Here is a 19011-nt window from a genome sequence, read left to right on the forward strand (position 1 = left end):
AGTAGTGCAGGACTGAAGGAGAGGAAGGGAGCCGTGCGCATTCACTTCCTGGTGTGTGTGAGAGGTGCCCATTGTGACATCATCATCTGAACATTCCATGATGTATTTCTATAGGGGGACCTCATATGATAATTGTACAAAGACCATAGGTCGGATTGGTCCCAAATTTGACAACACAGGTCACGTTTAAACCCATTTTTTTGTGTCTGCGTTGAATTAGTCAAGCTCTAATTTGTCTGCTAGCTCACTGAGAGTGGTCAGACATCCAGCTTTAGGCCAGTTCTCTGTCTGATGCAAAGCCTGGTTAGAAAAGTTTCAGCACCTGAAGCTACAGATACTGGATGCCTGTGCTAGCATTTCTCCTGCGGTGTTGCTATCAGTGTGTGAAGAGTGGGAGAAGAAGGTTGCATTGACAATCTAACACAATGGGCAGCACTTTGAACACATTTTATAAGTGGTCAGAAACTTGTAAATAACTCATGAAAGAATAAAGTTACGTTAAAACCAAGCACACCATAGTTTTTCTTGTGACATTCCCAATAAGTTTGATGTGTCACATGACCCTCTTCCCATTGAAAAAACAAAAGTTGGATCCAGTGGCCGACTTCAAAATGGCCACCACCCATCTTGAAAAGTTTCCCCCCCTCCCATATACTAATGTGCCACAAACAGGAAGTTAATATCACCAACCATTCCCATTTTATTAAGGTTTATCCATATAAATGGCCCACCCTGTAGTTTTCCCTTTTGGAGAGAGCTATTGTCTCACACAATTCAGAAGAAATAACTTGTTGCATTGAGCTGCTTTAACAGCTTCATAGAGCTTGGACACACGAGAGAAACTGTCATGTCACTCTCTCAATCAACATTCAAGAAAAACAGTTCACAGTCTTTGTGATGTTTAAACAATAAACATTCATGACGCATCAGTCTAAATAAAACTCATTTATTGTCATTAATATCATTCTACCTAGAGCCAAAAAAAAAGAAAGAGAAAGAAATAATAAAAGAAAAAGAAAAAAAAGAAAAAGAAAAATAATACAGGTCCACCACGCCACTTCTGTACAGCGGTGCACAGGCACCACACTGGGGTCTGAATACTGACAGACAGACAGACAGACCAATGAGGAGGGAGGGGCGGGGCTTTATCTGCTCTTCGCTCTCCATGCGTAGATAAAGGAGGACGGGGCTGTAGTATCTGGAGTAGGGAGAAGGGGAGGGTAATATTCAGAGTAATATTCCTTTTCCATTTTTGACCTAAAGATAACGGGAGATCTTCATGACCTTCGAGGTTACGGGGCCTGGATCCTGCAGAGTTACAGAGGCAGACCAACCTTGACTGACATGAGAGAGACAATGTGTGTGTGTGTGTGTGTGTTGGTGTGTGTGTGTGTGTGTACGAGTGTATTCAGGACTGTGACTCAGAGGAAAAAGGTGTTAACTGGTCAACGTAGCTTTAATCCATCTTCCACTGTACACGATAAGAGGTTTCTGCCACAAGGGGTAAAAGTTGAGGTAACACGTTCTGTCATATTTCTGTAAGACAAAAAAAAAAAAAAGTCATTTTAAAAGTGATAAAAAATGTGCGGGATAGATATAGTAACTGCGTTAATTACTTAACAGGACAGTACCTTTGAAATCACTAGTTAATTTGTCTTTAATAGCATAACTACAATAGCATTTTAAAGCAACACTGGGTAATATTTAATATTTTTGTTATTTTGTTTGTTCCTGGGCTCCCCCTACAGTTACAGAGTGTAATTCATTTTTACAGCAGTGTAATCAAGGTAGGGCTGCACGGTGTGTCGCAGTCACACAGCTCCAGGTACCTGGAGGTTGTGGGTTCGATTCCCGCTCCGTGTGACTGTCTGTGAGGAGTGTGGTGTGTTCTCTCTGTGTCTGCGTGGGTTTCCTCCAGGTGACTGTCTGTGAGGAGTGTGGTGTGTTCTCCCTGTGTCTGCGTGGGTTTCCTCCGGGTGACTGTCTGTGAGGAGTGTGGTGTGTTCTCCCTGTGTCTGCGTGGGTTTCCTCCAGGTGCTCCACATTTGGTAGGAAGATTGGCGACTCAAAAGTGTCTGTAGGTGTTACTGTGTGTGTGCGTCTCTGTTGCCCTGTGAAGGACTGGCGCCCCCTCCAGGGTGTATTCCTGCCTTGCACCCAATGATTCCAGGTAGGCTCTGGACCCACCACGACCCTGAACTGGATAAGGGTTACAGATAATGAATGAATGTAATCAAGGTGAAGGAGGGAGAGAGGAGGAAGTTACATAGTCCAGTTTCTGCAGTGCTGAGCCATTTTACATTTAAACGTAAATATATTCCAGGGCACATGAGTCAAAGTGGTCAAAACAAACAACGTGCATTAGACAATGTTTGTGTACCAACATTTTGGAGTCAGAGTTACGCAATCCTAAACCCAGCAAGCTACTTTTCACAAATCAAAACATGCACTACCCGTGTGTTTACGGGAGAGAGACTCTTGCTTAATTTAGACTCACAATTAATAAAGACAAACTACAAAAGTGCATTAAAAACTGCAAGAAAACCCAAGTGCTGTTTAAATTTCATCACGTTGTGGCATTAAAAGGTTAACTTTGAAACCTCTAATATTTATACTTTATATCTTTATATTGTGTGTCTGGCGCCCCCTCCAGGGTGTGTTCCCGCCTTGCGCCCAGTGATTCCGGGTAGGCTCCGGACCCACCGCCGCCCTGAACTGCATGAGCGCTTACAGACAATGAATGAATTAATTCTTTTAAACAGCAGAGCAAAACGAGACCCGAAGACGTTACCTGCTTTCACCGAGCTGCGTTTGATCCTCCCGACCCTACAGTGCTGTCCGCATTGGTCAGAGACTGTTCCTTCAACACTGGATCTACAGACAAAACAAAACAGTGTGGCTCAGATTCTCCATCTCTGCATGTACCTCTTACACCTCACCGTTAGAACCACGGGGTCCTGAATGTGACTCAACTTGAAAACCAACTACAGTCCAGTTATTGTTCTCCTCCACGTGTGTGGATTAATTAATTCAAATTAATACAAATAAAAACAAGGATGTTCTTGATGAAGTGATATAAAGCTATGTTTGTCATTATAAATAATGTACCTCTCTGAGAATATTATGGATACTGTCAGTGTTTAAGGCCTTGAACTACTGCATGTTTCTTTACAAAGAGAGCAGAACCAGTCCTGTTTTGAGCACAGTTTGCGAATGTTGAATATTAATTTTACATTCATACGAGAAGTTAAACAAGTCACAAAGGTAAAAAGACAAGATCTTCTGCTCTGATTGCATTCAGTGATTTTAAAAAGCTTTCTCACTGCGGCCCCGACAGTCTGGGGCTGTACTATAGACAGCCACTCGGGGAAAGAACCACTCCATCAGAAACCGACTGTAAAAACAGCACAGAAATTTCGCCCGGACCCGCTCACATACAGCATGCCGAGAGGCGATATATCTGCGTCTACAAAAGTAACTCGGTACGTCCGGGAGAGGGTTTCTTTGCTCCGACTGCTTCCCCCGCGACCCGGATAAGCGGTGGATAATGGATGGATAGACTTAACTCTGTTGGAACGCTGATTGATAAAAGCTTTCCAAAAAGAACTCAAATGCACAGCACTAGTATTAGGCCAGACACACTCACAAAAGTAGGGGTGCTCCATGGCTTCGGTGGCGGTCAGTCTCTGCTGATGGTCATAGCGTAGCAGTTTGTCCAGCAGGTCCAGAGCCTCAGGACTGACCAGGTGCTGATTCTCAGTCTGAACAAACTGCTCCCAGCGTTTTCGCGTTTGCCTACAACAGAGAGAGAGAGAAAAAAGAGAGAGAGAGAGAGAGAGAGAGAGAAAGAAGAGAGAGAGAGAGAGAGAGAGAGAAAGAGAGAGAGAGAAAGAAAGAGAGAGAGAGAGAAAGAAAGAGAGAGAGAGAGAAAGAAAGAGAGAGAGAGAGAAAGAGAAAGAGAGAGAGAGAGAAAGAAAGAGAGAGAGAGAGAAAGAAAGAGAGAGAGAGAGAAAGAGAGAGGGGGGAACACAGTACTGGGATCAGTATGACACTCTGCAGGACACAATGGTGTATAATCATTAAATCAGGAAGTGAAAACAGAAAATAAAAACCTTTATTTAATTAAAAGTCCACATAAAATACTTTGACGGGGGGTGGCCAAACTTCTGCACACGACTTTGTCTACAGCCCAAATTCTAGGCTCCATTTCCTCATCGTAATTAAACGCAGTATGTCTGTCGTTTTGCGCTGCAGCTGCAAAAGGCCGAGCCTCATCAGACCTCTCCGTTTGAGACAGAGCTGTGGAGGACTGTCCTACTGAGGACTCACCATCTGAGGCTGAAGCTTAGACTCTGAGATGCAGCATTCGATGATTAACACTTTAGAAAGTTGACACTAAGACGACTACGTTAAAATAGACTGTATCTGTTTAATAAAATTATCCTCCAAGACTCCAAGTTTAAAAATATAATACTACTCAGTAAAATATATGCTTTCTATTGTACTGCAATAGGCCAATAAACTTATTGATTAAACATGGTACAGAGACAATTAGTTTAATTAATCAATTATTTTACACTTTACAAGGTAAACGAACTCTGCTCCTAAAACTTCTGAAGCACCGTTCTTCACCGTGTCTTGTATATTTCCTCCTTCACACTGTACATACACAGAGAACTGAATACATCTGTTGTGTCCTTCAACTCTCTCCATGTGTAGGCTGCACTTCTAGGCTGTACATGAAGGGTCCTTCACCTTCGAACAGTCTTCTGTGTCGTGGTGGATGAGAAATGCAGCCGAAAGCTGACATCCTCACTGCTGAATCACTCCATGTTCCGCTACCTACCGTCACATCCCTAAACACAAGTACATACACACACAGCCCCCTCTGCAGGTACTCACTGGCCAAGCAGGTCTTTGAATCGTGGGTCCAGTTCAATGTGGTATTTACGCAAATAGCCAAAGAGCTCGTCTGTCCCGAGGACTTTGGCGATCCTGACCAACTGCAGATAAATAACAAATCATCAACTTTATAAAAATGTAGTAAAAATAGTCAAGATCAAAAAACAAGGGGTAATTAGCACACCAGGGATTAGCCTTCAATATGATGCATGTCAATCAACTACAGCAAATCCTTCAGCAGTTACAGGCCTCTCACCTGATCATAGTTGTCTTGACCATGAAAGAACGGCTCTTTCTGAAAGATCATACTGGCCAACATGCAGCCCAGACTCCACATATCCAGACTGTAGTCATACATCTACACAAAGAAAATGCCATAAACACACACACACACACACACTTCCATCAAATTGCACACTATCATATAGGAACAGAGCTGGAAATGGACAAATGAAGTTACAAAAACAGGCAAAACAATAATTACTGTAACTGCAACAGCATTACTTAAAGAGGGGGGGAGAGAGAGAGAGAGATTGAGAGAGAGAGAGAGAAAAATTGAGAATGAAAGAGAAAGAAAAAAAGGGAAAGAGGAAAAAAGAGAAAAAAGAAAGAAAATAAAGAAAAAAGAGAAAGAAAAAAGTGAAAAAGAGCAAGAGAGAGAAGAGAGAAAGAAGTGAGAAAAAGAAAAAGAGAAAGAAAAGAGAAAGAAAAAAGAAAAAGAGGAAAAAAGAGAAAAAAGAGACAGAAAAAGAGAAAGAATATAATGAAAAAAAATAGAGAAATTAGAGAGAAATAAAAAAGAAAAAAGAGCAAGAGAGAGAGAGAATGAATGCAGGTGAGTGTGAGCCAGTTGTAAATAACGACTGAAATGAAATCATGTTGTTGAGATCTGACCTGATAATCCACCAGCAGCTCTGGACCCTTGAAATAGCGGGAGGCCACACGAACGTTGTATTCTTGTGCAGGGTGGTAAAACTCAGCCAGACCCCAGTCTATCAGTCTCAGCTGCACACACACACACACGAGAATATTAAACTGACTGAGGAGATGTCAAAAATGCTGAGTGATTAGTCACCACTCAAGTTCACCCCAAACGCTTTCTTCACTCTTTAGGCGTAGTGACATCAGACTCATATGCAGCTGCTTCAGAGTGTCCCTGCTTAATTTACTCTTTGGAAGGCCCAGATATGTCTGAACACACAGCAGACATGTCTCACAAATAAATGTCTCCACACTGCCCCCTGGTGGACTATAAACATCATAACCGTACTCAGACAGAGTTAAACTTGGGCACAGAAAATATCTAGTGGGCAATAACAAAAACGTAATGGACGAAAACATTATAAACAATCTTTTCTCTGGGTGTTAGCGCAGTAGCCACCTCTGCAGCATGAGCAGGGCTGTCAGGGACACAAGGGTTTGTGTTTCAGGTCTCATCACGTCTGGAATATTCTGCATGACGTACCTCAGCTATAGGACACACATCGTTTCACGGCATGTCTACGTCTGGTCGAAACCACAAAGAAACGTAAGAATGTGAAACGCCCGAACCTTCCTCAGCTGATGGTCAATCATCACGTTGTGGGGCTTCACGTCACGGTGCATGATACCCATGCTGTGGCAGTAGTCCAGGGCCTGACACACACACACAGAGTTAAAAACACAGAAATGACATTCTCAATAGCAATGCACCTATAGAGACAGAGGCATTACATACATACGTATGTACTGTACGTAAAAAAACATACTGTAAGCACTTATCCTATCCCAACACCTATCCTCCTTGGTCCCGAGCCGCGTAACTGTGTATTCTTCCGCCGCGCCACGCACACACCAAACACGAAGTTCACGTTATGACGTTTACGACGTAAAACCACTTAAGTTGAAACAAGGCTTTAGACAGTAAATGGGAGATGTGTCGTAACTACGAAACATCGTAACTCGGGACTGGCGTAACCCCCTGGACCTCCTGTGTATATTTTTTTTACATTTACATAGTTATCCAGATTTACAGTGTGTATTGCAGGGCTGCACCATATCGTATCGGTCGCAATAATATCGTCCGAATTATTAAAACTATATGAAAAAAAGTCTATATTGTGATAATAGTGATGTTTCGGTGATGACATCATGCAGCTACATAACAACATGCATACGTTCTTCACACGAGTCGTTTACCCACAGCAAAGTACGGCTTCAGTCGTGTGGAGGTGGTTTGGTTTCAAAGTATCAATAGAAGCGGGAAACACAACTAATCTAAACCGCCACCTCGAGCAGAAGCACCTGGTTGAGGATGAGGAAAATCAAAAATGCTGTTAGAAGAGAACAGCCAATCAGTAACCTCCACTGACTCAGGGCACACACTATTCTGGATTCATTTGGTGATTTACTGTGAAGCTGAAAGGTTAATTTTTGTAAATTTGTTTACGTTCGCTGTTTATACACACAATTAATTTTGCACTTAGGTTGTGTGGTAGATTTATGCGCTACATTATTTAATTTTTTTTTTTATACAAAGTCAGAATCTTGGCAAGTTACTGTTGTTAACAAAATAAGCTAAAATTTACATACATTGTTTTGTCATTTCTGAATGTTTAAAATGGTTACATTTGTGGTAAGACTTTAATATTATTAATATATTTAACGTTATATATTTAATATTAATATAACATTTATTTTGAAAGTATTTTTAAGTTTTTTTTAATAATCGGCAAGAATATCGTTATCGCCAAAATACTCTGAAACATCGTGATATTTTAGGGCCGTAATCACCCACCCCCACTGATTTGTTACTGTTCAGTTCAAGCTCGCTTTAATATTTGGCCTTAGAAATATCAGATTACTCAAGATATGCAACAGATGAATGAATTAAATCAACAGGCAATGCTTAGAACAGAATATCAGCAAGAAAACCATCGTTCCTTACCTTTAGTAGTTCATACATGTAAAAGCGTATATCAAAATCTGTCAGCTTCTGGTAAAGCTCCTAAACAGGGCAGAGAGTTTTATTAATAAAATTCCTCTTTTCTCAGTTTACAGGAAAAAATTGCCTAACTATCCTTTCACACCGAAGTGAAACAAATAGGCTTTTGAGCAAAAACAATGACAGAATCAATACACATCAGACTCCATAAACAAGTAAGGTCAGGTTTTAAAGCAGGAGTTCCTGCATTGGCTTCATTGGAACTGTTACTGCTGTGCTGTCAGGAATACTCCATCCACCTACCAACGTGTGTTTGTAGACTGTGGGAGGAAACCCGAGCACCCAGAGGAAACCCACGCAGACACAGGGAGAACACACCACACTCCTCACAGTCACCCGGAGGAAACCCACACAGACACAGGGAGAACACACCACACTCCTCACAGTCACCCGGAGGAAACCCACACAGACACAGGGAGAACACACCACACTCCTCACAGACAAGTCACTCGGAGGAAACCCACACAGACACAGAGAGAACACACCACACTCCTCACAGACAAGTCACTCGGAGGAAACCCACACAGACACAGAGAGAACACACCACACTCCTCACAGACAGTCACCCGGAGCGGGGCTTGAACCCAAAGCAGGTTTCAAACCCAGAGAGAGACCCAGACGCCCAAAACTACACTCATACAGATGATATATTGTCCAGCAATGACTGTAAATATTTACATTTTCAGTAATTTTACACAACAACATGCAAAGTATTTAAATTGGGAAAGTGAATTTCTACCTTAAAATCAGTGTTATTGATGCATTCAAAGACGAGCGCTGGCGTTCTAGACTGCAGAGAGAGAGAGAGAGAGAGAGAGAGAGAGAGAGAGAAGGTAAAAATCATTAGAGAAGTGATATTTTCAAATCAGAACTACAACAAAGCATTCTGCAAAACTTCACACTTAAAAACAATCGATGAAAAAAATGATTATCCCACATTCAAATGGATGGAGCTTTCTAATCATCTGTGAATGAACTTCACAAGTAATTTCAAGACCAAATGCATCAGTCTGGAAGACCAAACCTGCTCATAAAAAAAGGTGAGGACACCTGTACGTCTTTTAGATTCACTGTAAATTTCCTCTGAAGTTGCTCATGCCTGGTGACCCAATCATCATCAGATTACAGATTCAGTCCCTGGTGATGTCTCAGTCATCTGAGGCCTAGACAGCACAGCAGAACCTTGCTCTGAAGAGTTGGAACTCTCCTTCAGTGTTCACACTGCCTAGAGGATTGGTGGCATTGTGTGTATTTAGGGGAGACTAGTGTTCCAGTGGACTTGGTGAGGACTATTGACTGAGGACAGCAAACTGACCCTCAAGGCAACTTTAGGCAGTATTTTTTACCTTAAAATCACAGCTACAAATCATTGTGATGCTGCACTGGGCTGTAATAGGGAGAAGAGAGCCTCTGTCATTGCTACTCCGGGCTCAGCACTACAGAAACCGAACTATGTTAGTTTTGGAGGGTAGGAAACCACTCCTCACTCCCCTTTAATTTCAGGACAGTGCTGTAAGAGTGCAACTGTAGGGGATGTGCAGTAGCAAAAAAAACACCAAATCTTACCAAACACTTTAAAAGCTAGGTGTCCCCAAACGTTAGACAAGCAGCATACACACATTTGTAATTCCTTATTCGAATTCACTGCAGCTGAGAAATATGCGACACAGAGGCCCAATCTTACTGCTTCCTGTTGTAAATCAGTCTCACGTTCTCAGCTGCATCTCTGCGGCAGAAAGCTTCGGTTATCTCCCTTGGTTTTGTTCATCCACAAAGAAAAGAAACCCTCCTGAAGGAAACTGATTGGTCGAGTTATTTTGGGTGACTCCACCGGCGACCAATGGAGTAGAAGGACAGGACTAAGGAAGAGGAAATTAATGCTGCATTCAATTGGGGTCCGTTTTATCAGAAAAAAGGGCGTTTATCGGTTTCCCACCAGGAGGCACCACCACATGAACACCCTCTAAAGACATATACACTATGTTCAAGACGGAGGAACAGTTCACCAACAGTAAAATATCAAATAATAAATGTACAATTTTTCATTCATTCATTCATTATCTGTAACCCTTATCCAGTTCAGGGTCACGGTGGGTTCAGAGCCTACCTGGAATCATTGGGCGCAAGACAGGAATACACCCTGGAGGGGGCGCCAGTCCTTCACAGGGCAACACAGACACATTCACTCACACCTACGGACACTTTTTAAGTCGCCAATCCACCTACCAACGTGTGTTTTTGGACTGTGGGAGGAAACCCACGCAGACACAGGGAGAACACACCACACTCCTCACAGACAGTCACCCGGAGAAAACCCACGCAGTCACAGAGAGAACACACCACACTCCTCACAGACAGTCACCCGGAGAAAACCCACGCAGTCACAGAGAGAACACACCACACTCCTCACAGACAGTCACCCGGAGCGGGAATCGAACCCACAACCTCCAGGCCCCTGGAGCTGTGTGACTGCGACACCTACCTGCTGCACCACCATGCCGCCCTTGTACAATTTATGTTTCATTAAATTCTAATATGGTTTTGGTTTAAATATGGTTTAACACGTAGAATCTTGAAAGCATCCATATTTTTCCTTTTTAAATCCTCCTACACAAACCACATGAACGTGGCCAAATCGGGGGAACGGGCCAGAACTCGGCGGAGAGCAACGTAAAGACGGGTCCACAGAGAAATACACACCACCGGGTCCTTCACTGTGTCCACCAGGCGGATGATGTTGGTCCCCCCTCGCAGGTTCTCCAAAATCTTTATTTCTCGCTTGATCTTCTTCTTCTTTACGGGCTACAGAGGAGAGCGATGACAAAATGAAATATCACATCACTGTACACAGACAGGCAATGAGCAAATCATTATCATCACATGATTAATGCACAGTTTTACGTTGTTGAAAACCACAGCTGCTGTTTAAGTTATGGACACTTCATGAGAAACGAGCCTGTCATGATTTTATAAGTTACATGACAGACCAGACATTTCTACAGAAACACTGAAGAGTAAGAATATTAACGTGCTGAATCCATAAGAAGCAAATACAATGAGAAAAAGGAACAGACAGCTTTTGTAAAGTTCCGGTGTGTTTATTTTATTAGACTCAAATTAAAGTTATAATTTAAATACTGGGAATAACAAATACAGTGATCCCTCGCTACTTCGTGGTTCATCTTTCGCGGATTCGCTACTTTGCGGGTTTTCTCAAGGGGGCTTATGTCCACTATATCGCCTAAAATATCATTTTCTTATGGTGTGCAAATTAAAAGTGTTTGTTTTATTATTTACATGTACAGGAGGTCCTCAGGTTACGTCAGTCCCGAGTTACGATGTTTCATGGTTACGACACATCTCCCATTTACTGTTTAAAGACTTGTTTCGACTTAAGTGGTTTTGCGTCGTAAACGTCATAACGTGAACTTCGTGTGTGGTGTGCGTGGCAGAAGAATACACTGTAACGCGGCTCAGGACAGAGGAGGACGGCGTCACCCCAGTCGCATTGTACGCCATGTTAGCTCGCCGCTACATCATTCTCTCTCACGTGTGCACGTGTGTTTTTGATTTTGTGAACTTTTTGCTCTTCATTATAGCTCCCAAGCGTAAGGCAGACTCTTCTGATGGCAGTGCATCGAAGAAGAGGAAAGCCATCACCATGGAAGTGAAATTAGATATCATAAAGCGATTCAACATCGACAAACATTGGCTGGTCGTTGGAATTAGTCGTTCGACTGTCGCTATGATTTCATTATTAAACGTATTTTATATGTGTTTTTTGATAATGACGGTGTTAGGACAGGATAAGTGCTTACAGTATGTTATTTATGTACAGTATGGACGTATGTTCCGACTTACACCCGAAAATTGGTTTACGACGCGACGTAGGAACGGATCAACATCGTAAGTCGAGGACACCATGTATTAGACTAGGCGCTGTAGATGACAACATATATCATTTACAAGTGTTTCTTACGTACAGTACATGTGTTGTTCACGTCCACATCCGAGTGAAATTTACTGACGCTAAATTGACAGCTTAGGAATGACTCTGTTAAAGAAACTGGTGGGATATCACATGTAGTTCCAGCTGAAAAACATTATAGAACGACTGTTTAATGCAGAGGGTGGGTTGTTAACAGTAACAGGGAGAGGTTTAAAAGTCCAAATACTCGTTAAATACATAAAAAAAATATATCTTTCCTCTACTTCGCGGAAATTCGTTTTTCGCGGGTGGGTCTTAGAACGCGTCCCCCGCAAAAAAACGAGGGATCACTGTACTGTGAAATAAAAACTATAAATATCTAGATAGATCATGATTACATTTGCCTTTACATGTTGTGAATTTTTCATTATGAGTGGCTTATTAGAAACTGTCCATGGTGAGACCGATTAAATCTTTACACTCCTTCATTTGTAATGTTTCCATTTTGTTCCAAGTGCAGCAGGATACTGTATGATGACATGGATGAAAAGAAGACGGATTATAAAGATAAATCCTAAAGAACCTGTATAACGACCCTAAACAGCGTTAGGGCTCAGGAGCTGAATGTTAATGTGTGACTGAAATGATAATCAGATTTAGTACATAATGAAATGAATTAACCACCTTGATTAGACCAATCTCCTGAGACTCTTTCTTTTAAAAAGGCTCTCGAGCTGGATTTAATCCCGGAAACAGTCGATGAAAGCAGCAGATTCCCAGACTTAATCCAATCAAGGATAGCGTGCCACTTTATTGGCTGCACTGAACTAAACTGAGCCAAGCCCTGCCCCCTGCCGAGCCCTGATTGGTCACGGGACGTGCGTGGCAGAGAGGTTTATTTCATTATTAAATTGCAGTAAACACCCAATAATTCACGCTAGTGCGTCATATATTCAATAGACCATTTATCACTGTGGTTTAAACATTCACAGGAGTGATACTGCAAAAGGCAGCAATATGCAAATGAGGTCTCTGAACATCCATAGTTTTTTTTTTTTTATTTACTCAGGAGCACCCTGATCAATCACAGTTTGGTTTTGATCAAAATAACGCAAGCTGATTCTAACTGTAATTTCACTGATTTAACACACCACAGGCACTTCTCCACTGCATGGTACCAACAAGGGCTGGCCCTGAATATTCAGCTGTTTGTTCTGAGCTTTTTTGCTTTTCCATCAGGTAAATTTGATCCTAGAACCTGGAAGTGGGTTCTTGTTTAGTGGCTGTTCTCTCGTGGTTCAGAGCGAGTCGAGTAGGGACTAAACCGTGGCGTGTAAACCTTGCAGAGCGCTGATCGTCCAGAGAGAGTCGTCACTCTACGCCACGCAGACGACCAGCACCAACTCTCCATCTGTAAAATCTCCAGCTGCAGCAGAGATCACGTTTGTTTTTATCCAACTCACGACGGCAGCTCGTAAAATGACGCCGTGGTCTTTTGAAGAGGTTCAAACGCTCCTTGGATCGGTGGCCGACGAAAGAATCCAGCGAGAGCTGGACGCTGCAACAATGAAGGAACAAACTCTACTGATCTGTCTGAACTGATGACGGAGCTGTGTTCAGTCCCAAACAACAACAACACGCCAATACACCATGAGTAAACACCGCTTAACGTTACCACCGCTGTTGTTGTTGTGGTTTCCAAAGCCTGCTGTTCTCATTAATGACAGTGTTTTGCGACTTTAACAGCTACATTTCGTTGGGAGTTGTGGTAGTGGAAAACAAACTAGGGACCAGGGACCAAACAGAGAGTAGAGTCGAGTAGTGTAGGTACCATGCTGTGGAAAAGCGCCATATATATATATATATATGCCGAAAGCTTTGTAGACACCCCTCAAAGCAAAATTGAATAAGCAGTCATCCGTAATCTCTTAAACATCCCAGTTCTAGTATTATATCCAAATCGTGCTGTTCTAACGCACGAGTCAGTCTGCTGACGCTGTACCCAGTGGTCCTTACCTTCAGGATCTTCACCACCACTTTCTCGTTGTTGTTGACGTTTATCGCCTCAAAAACCTCGCTGTATTTCCCCCGGCCGAGCTTCCGCACCAGCTGGTAATCCTCTTGGTTACTGCAGGAGAAAGAGAGAGAAGCAATTAAGCAACAACCATCACAAATAACATCAGCAAGAGAAAAAAATATTCTCCAGATTTCTCTAGAAGATTCACACACAAGGAGGAGCTATACACCGAGCAAGACCTGAAACACATCCGTCCATCTGCAAAGGGGCCAAACCCATCTTTTAGTCACTCAGCCAGAGTGAGTGACACTTCCACCAACACACGCAGCCAAACGCAGCGTTTTAAGTGCCGGTCCACTGCCTGATAGACTGCCTAACAATAATAATGGAGGTCAAAGCCACCATTCTGTCACTCGAGTGCATCCAAACGGAGTGCACCCCAGCTTAGCCTGTCCTCTCCTCCCTTACGTGATCATTTACAGCAGCTCAGAGAATATCTTTCCTTTTCCCCACTGTCCATGTCTCATTTTAGACACTAAATCTTAAAACACTAATTCTGTAAAATCTTTACATATTCCACATGTATCCCTCCTTCCACAAACAGCCATGTGGAAGCCTTCTTTACTTTTACACTTGGAGCTTAAAGGCTAAGCAGCAGCTCTATGAAAGTGTCAAACAAATAAATCCAGTGGAGTTTGAGTTCCTAACCTGTGTTTATTGAGAGTCAGAAAACATGTTATTTCTTACTAATTCAAGGAATAAGGTTTAAAAGGCCGTTGGTCTAAATAATGTTGGTTATTTAGCTAGATACTGTCATAACAGTCAGTCATAACGGTGTTTTACCGCGGCGTTGTTCAGCTGTTGTCCACCAGTGACGTCACGGTCGCGTTCGAGAATTTCCGTAGAGAGCTCGGGTTTTTCCGTCAATTTAATAAAATTGTCAGTTTTAAAGCAATTTAAACTGCTATTTTCATTTTAATTCATACTTATATCTGTCAGTAACTAAAATAATGTGGAATATTCATGGAGGTCCATTAAGTGGTGCTTAGCCTTTAAAGATGAATGTACAGTGCTCAAAATGATTTTTTTAATTACATTTTTTACTGTATTATAGAAAACAACCAGGTTTAACAGTTTATCAACTAGGGCTGTGCCAGATCGTATCGTTCGCGATAATATTGTAAATTTTTTAAACGATATAAAACAATCAGTATTCTATTAATCGTGATATTCTGACTTGATTACTTAATGAATCAGCACAGCAACTATTTTTGTTTTTTTGTTATTAACTTTTTTAACTAAGTTTTAAGGTTAATTTTTGTATAATTGTTTACATTTGCTATATGGACACAATTTTCTGCACTTTAGTCGTGAGGTAGATTTGTAAAATTAAACTTAATAAACATAACCATGTAATACTATTGATATATATTAAATATATTTAATTAATTATAACTAATACTAGTATAACATTGATTATGTTTCAAAAGTGTGTTCTTGAAATTAATAAATGTATTTTTCATTGTTTTTATATCGTCAAAACACCCTGAATATACCGTGATATTATTTAAGGGCCATATCGCCCACCCCTATTATCAACAGGTTCTTTGAACCCAGCTGGATTACCGTTAACTAATAAATGTACATAAAATCGCTGTCTAACTGTAAGAACTGCCTTCAGATCATCAGCACCCTGTTGAAAAAACATTTAACATAAACAACAGAAATGACTTTCTCCATTCCGACCCGATGAGCTGGACCATGAGCAAAGAAGGACACAAAGTGTTGATGATGTGAAGCAGCTTCCTCTTGTTCTTTAAAGGACCACTAGGTAAGATCTGTTGTTTTTTAGCTCCTAGGATCCCCTTACAATTTCAGAGTGTATTTCAATCTTATAGCACTGTGCTACCCTGCATCAAAAGTTACATAGTGCAGTGCTGAGCCCAGAGTACCAATCACAGAGGCGTTTAGCTTCTTATTCAAGTTCAGGGGAGTTTCACAATCATTTTGAAGTTGTAAATTTAAGGTTAAAATACTACCTAGTGTTCCTTTAAATGTGAAAGAGCGAGGCAGTGCGAATGTATGTGTATTAGAGTGAGAGAGAGAGAGAGAGAGAGAGAGTGTAGGAAGTATGTATGCGAGTATGCAAGTGAGTATATATAAGAGTATGAAAGTATTTGTGAATTTTGAGCCAGTTCAATGAAAAATACAAATAAAAACAAACTAAACCTAGCACGGTGCCTGATATACCTAGCCACATCTCCTGTGTGTAAGTGTCGTCAGTCTGACTGAAAGGGATCACACCAAAGGGATTCCCAATTGTTGTATGATGTAATTGCATAGTGCATGCTGGGTACTACAGCAAACTCTTTTGAATTAAACCATGAAAACAATCTAAAACTATGAATTCTAATAAACATCTGAGGCTGAGAGGCGCAGTGATGACAACATGTCAAACTCTCGAAAACACCTTAAACAACAAGGAATGCAAGTGTGCCTCAGGCATGCAGTTAATGCGCAAAGTTTTCATTTCTTAGCTGCACCAGCCTTAAAGCTCCAGCGTCAACTAAGGAAGCAAAGCCCAGACATCAAAACACATCCTGATCTGGACAAAATGGTGCCAGTTAGATTGTATTTTAATTGCTCCAACACTGGTCAAAGCGAATGAAGCCTTGTGGGTGTTAAACATACAACAGCACCACAGTTAAACGCTGCCTCCATCCATCCATCCCTCCATCTGTCAGCTCTTCCTTCAGCTCCATCAAACACGCCATTGATCCTGCTGTAGAACATGAAACGTGCTGCGCACAAACACACACAAGCAACACACAGCAAAAATCATGATGCAAAACCTCTCACACCAAAATCAACCACATACCAAAGCCCACTGCAGATGTCTCCTGTCCGTCACTCAAACCGGACGTCTATACAGACAGAGGACAGGAACGTAAACAAAACCGTAGCACGGAAGGTTTACTTTCCAATGCACATCGCAGGGGAGGGGCGCTACACCACAGTCCCAAGCTCTGCAACCCGTGCTTTCAGGAACATAAAGCCATCTGCGCTACGTACAGGTCCACGTCTATTTCGCTGAGGAGCTGTACATGATTCTAAAATCACAGTGAGACATGAATAAAGTCCTAATTAATTACTATTCAGGAATCTTCATATTTAAAAAGGGTTGTTAATCTAACTTCAAAACACAATCCGATATCACGTTAATATTTATTAGATCACTACGTTATATTAAATGCATATGAGACGGTATAATACCACGTTCCTTTTTCACAAAGAAACACAGTCCTAGGTTTTAATGAATCGTCTGTGATATGCTTTGGTCAAAACACCACAAGGATCAAACACCACAGCAGCGCTCCCCCCTGTCAGCAGATTTCAGCGCCTGTTCCTTTAAATAATAAAGAGCCACTTGCTGGTCACAATGACCCCCAGCGCACAGCAGTGAGGAGCTAAGAGCAGAAGCTCTGGTTTTAGTCTAATTTCTCGGCGCTCGTTGTGTACGTTTTGCTGCGCATAACCTCGTTTTGAGCTCTCACATAAACACGGGTCCAGCGCTGTGATTGGACAGACTTAGATGAGGGGGCGGGGCAATTCTAAAATGTCTGCACTCCATGTAAGAAGCAGCACAAAATCAGAATCACTTGTTTAATCGCAGGTTTTCTGACTTGGACCACAGTGTGTGGGTTGGTGGGCTCCAGATCTATAAATGAATGTATGCATGCACTGAACAAGTGTGTTTTTTTTAAATAATTATGTTCCCTTTAACACTCCATTAACCTAGACTTGTCACAACAACGTACACAGACAAAATGATAGATTCATAGATAGAGAAATATGGATACAAATGAGAACATGCAGGTTCACACACAGCTAGACAGATAAACATTTCCAAAGACAGAGAGACAGACAGGTATATAAACCATTAGAAGGATAGCTCCCTCAGGGCTGGTTCTACACAGTGTAGAGGACTGTAACAGAGAGACAGGAGCAGGAGCTGAGGGGAACAGGGGGCGGAACACGACCACGGAGACAGAAATCGCGGGAGATTCCGTGTAATTTGCTCAAGTTTGGCGTCTCTCACCTCCAGCTGGGAACGTGAGCCTCATAGTCCCAGTACTCGCGGCTCTTCAGCGTGTTCACATCGGCGTAAACTCGGGCTTTACTGCCGGCCACAGGGCCGGGCATAGCGGCTACAACTGCGAGCTAACGGCACCAGAACAGCGGCCGGAGCGGACAGAGCTGAACCCGGGGATCCGAGGAGGAGGAGAGTGGGGAGTGAGGCTGCGGAGACGGGCTTCTTAGCGAGGAACGAGACACTCCAGATGATATAAAACAACTTTAGCTAGAGGGAAACGTGAACAGCCGTGTGTGGATGAACCCGAAGGCGGGACAGGGGGCAGGCAGGGGGGGGGTCTGAGGGTAAAATGACTGCAGGTTAAACCCCCCCACCCCCGATACAGCTTCAAATCACGGAGAAGTCAGTGAAAAGAGCAGTAGCGCCAGAATCCGGAGAACAATACGGGAAAGAGAGGCAGAGTGGTGGAGTTTAAGAGCGGTTAATCTCTTCTCGTCGGTCCGGCCGAGATATTTATACAGATATATACACACACACACACAGAGAGAGAGAGGAGTGTAGACCGCTGCTGATATCTGGCCTAAAGAGTCGAGTAAACCCTCCACAGCGCCATGTAGAGGCTCCTGCTTTTTCTTTTCTGTGTATCTGTTGTTAAAGTCGCCTTGCTTTTGGTCTGTTTATTCGGTTTAAGTCCTGGTAAAGCCCCGCTCAGCTCCGCAGGGACTCAGACACAGCAGAAACCTGGAAGAAGACTAGCGCCTGTGTACTGGGAAACACTCTACAAACACTCAATGCGCATGCCCGAGATCAGCGCTGCCGCCCATCTTAGTATTTTTAGGGCGCGTCTCATTCCGTTGTGGTTACACCCTACTCCCTGTGCCCTACCCCCGTGTGCACTACTCCCTGTGCCCTATTCTGTGTGCCAAATTCCCCGTGCATTACATTCCTCGTGTGTCCACATGTGTAAGTGTGTGTGTGTGTGTGTGAGATGCCCTGTGATGGACTGGTGGCCTGTCCAAGGTGTGTTCCTCCCAGTGATTCCGAGTAAACTTTAGACGCAACTTGACACTGATCAATATAAAGAGGTT

At 42.5% G+C, this 19011-nt stretch overlaps 1 protein-coding gene across 1 annotated transcript; it reads right to left on the reverse strand.

Annotated features, from left to right (window-relative positions):
- Nucleotides 1-954: 954 nt before the first annotated feature.
- Nucleotides 955-18703, reverse strand: csnk2a2b (casein kinase 2, alpha prime polypeptide b). The gene is made up of 12 exons (XM_066649517.1): nucleotides 17930-18703; nucleotides 13830-13941; nucleotides 10586-10687; nucleotides 8625-8675; nucleotides 7829-7888; nucleotides 6454-6537; nucleotides 5797-5907; nucleotides 5159-5260; nucleotides 4903-5003; nucleotides 3647-3795; nucleotides 2792-2874; nucleotides 955-1536 (listed from the first exon to the last, which is right to left on the reverse strand). Exons 1-11 carry the CDS (start codon nucleotides 18031-18033, stop codon nucleotides 2798-2800), a joined length of 1053 nt encoding a protein of 350 aa, XP_066505614.1. The 5' UTR covers nucleotides 18034-18703; the 3' UTR covers nucleotides 955-1536; nucleotides 2792-2797.
- Nucleotides 18704-19011: the final 308 nt, after the last annotated feature.

This window comes from Hoplias malabaricus, chromosome 17 (genome assembly GCF_029633855.1).
Source record: "Hoplias malabaricus isolate fHopMal1 chromosome 17, fHopMal1.hap1, whole genome shotgun sequence".
Lineage (NCBI taxonomy): Eukaryota > Metazoa > Chordata > Actinopteri > Characiformes > Erythrinidae > Hoplias > Hoplias malabaricus.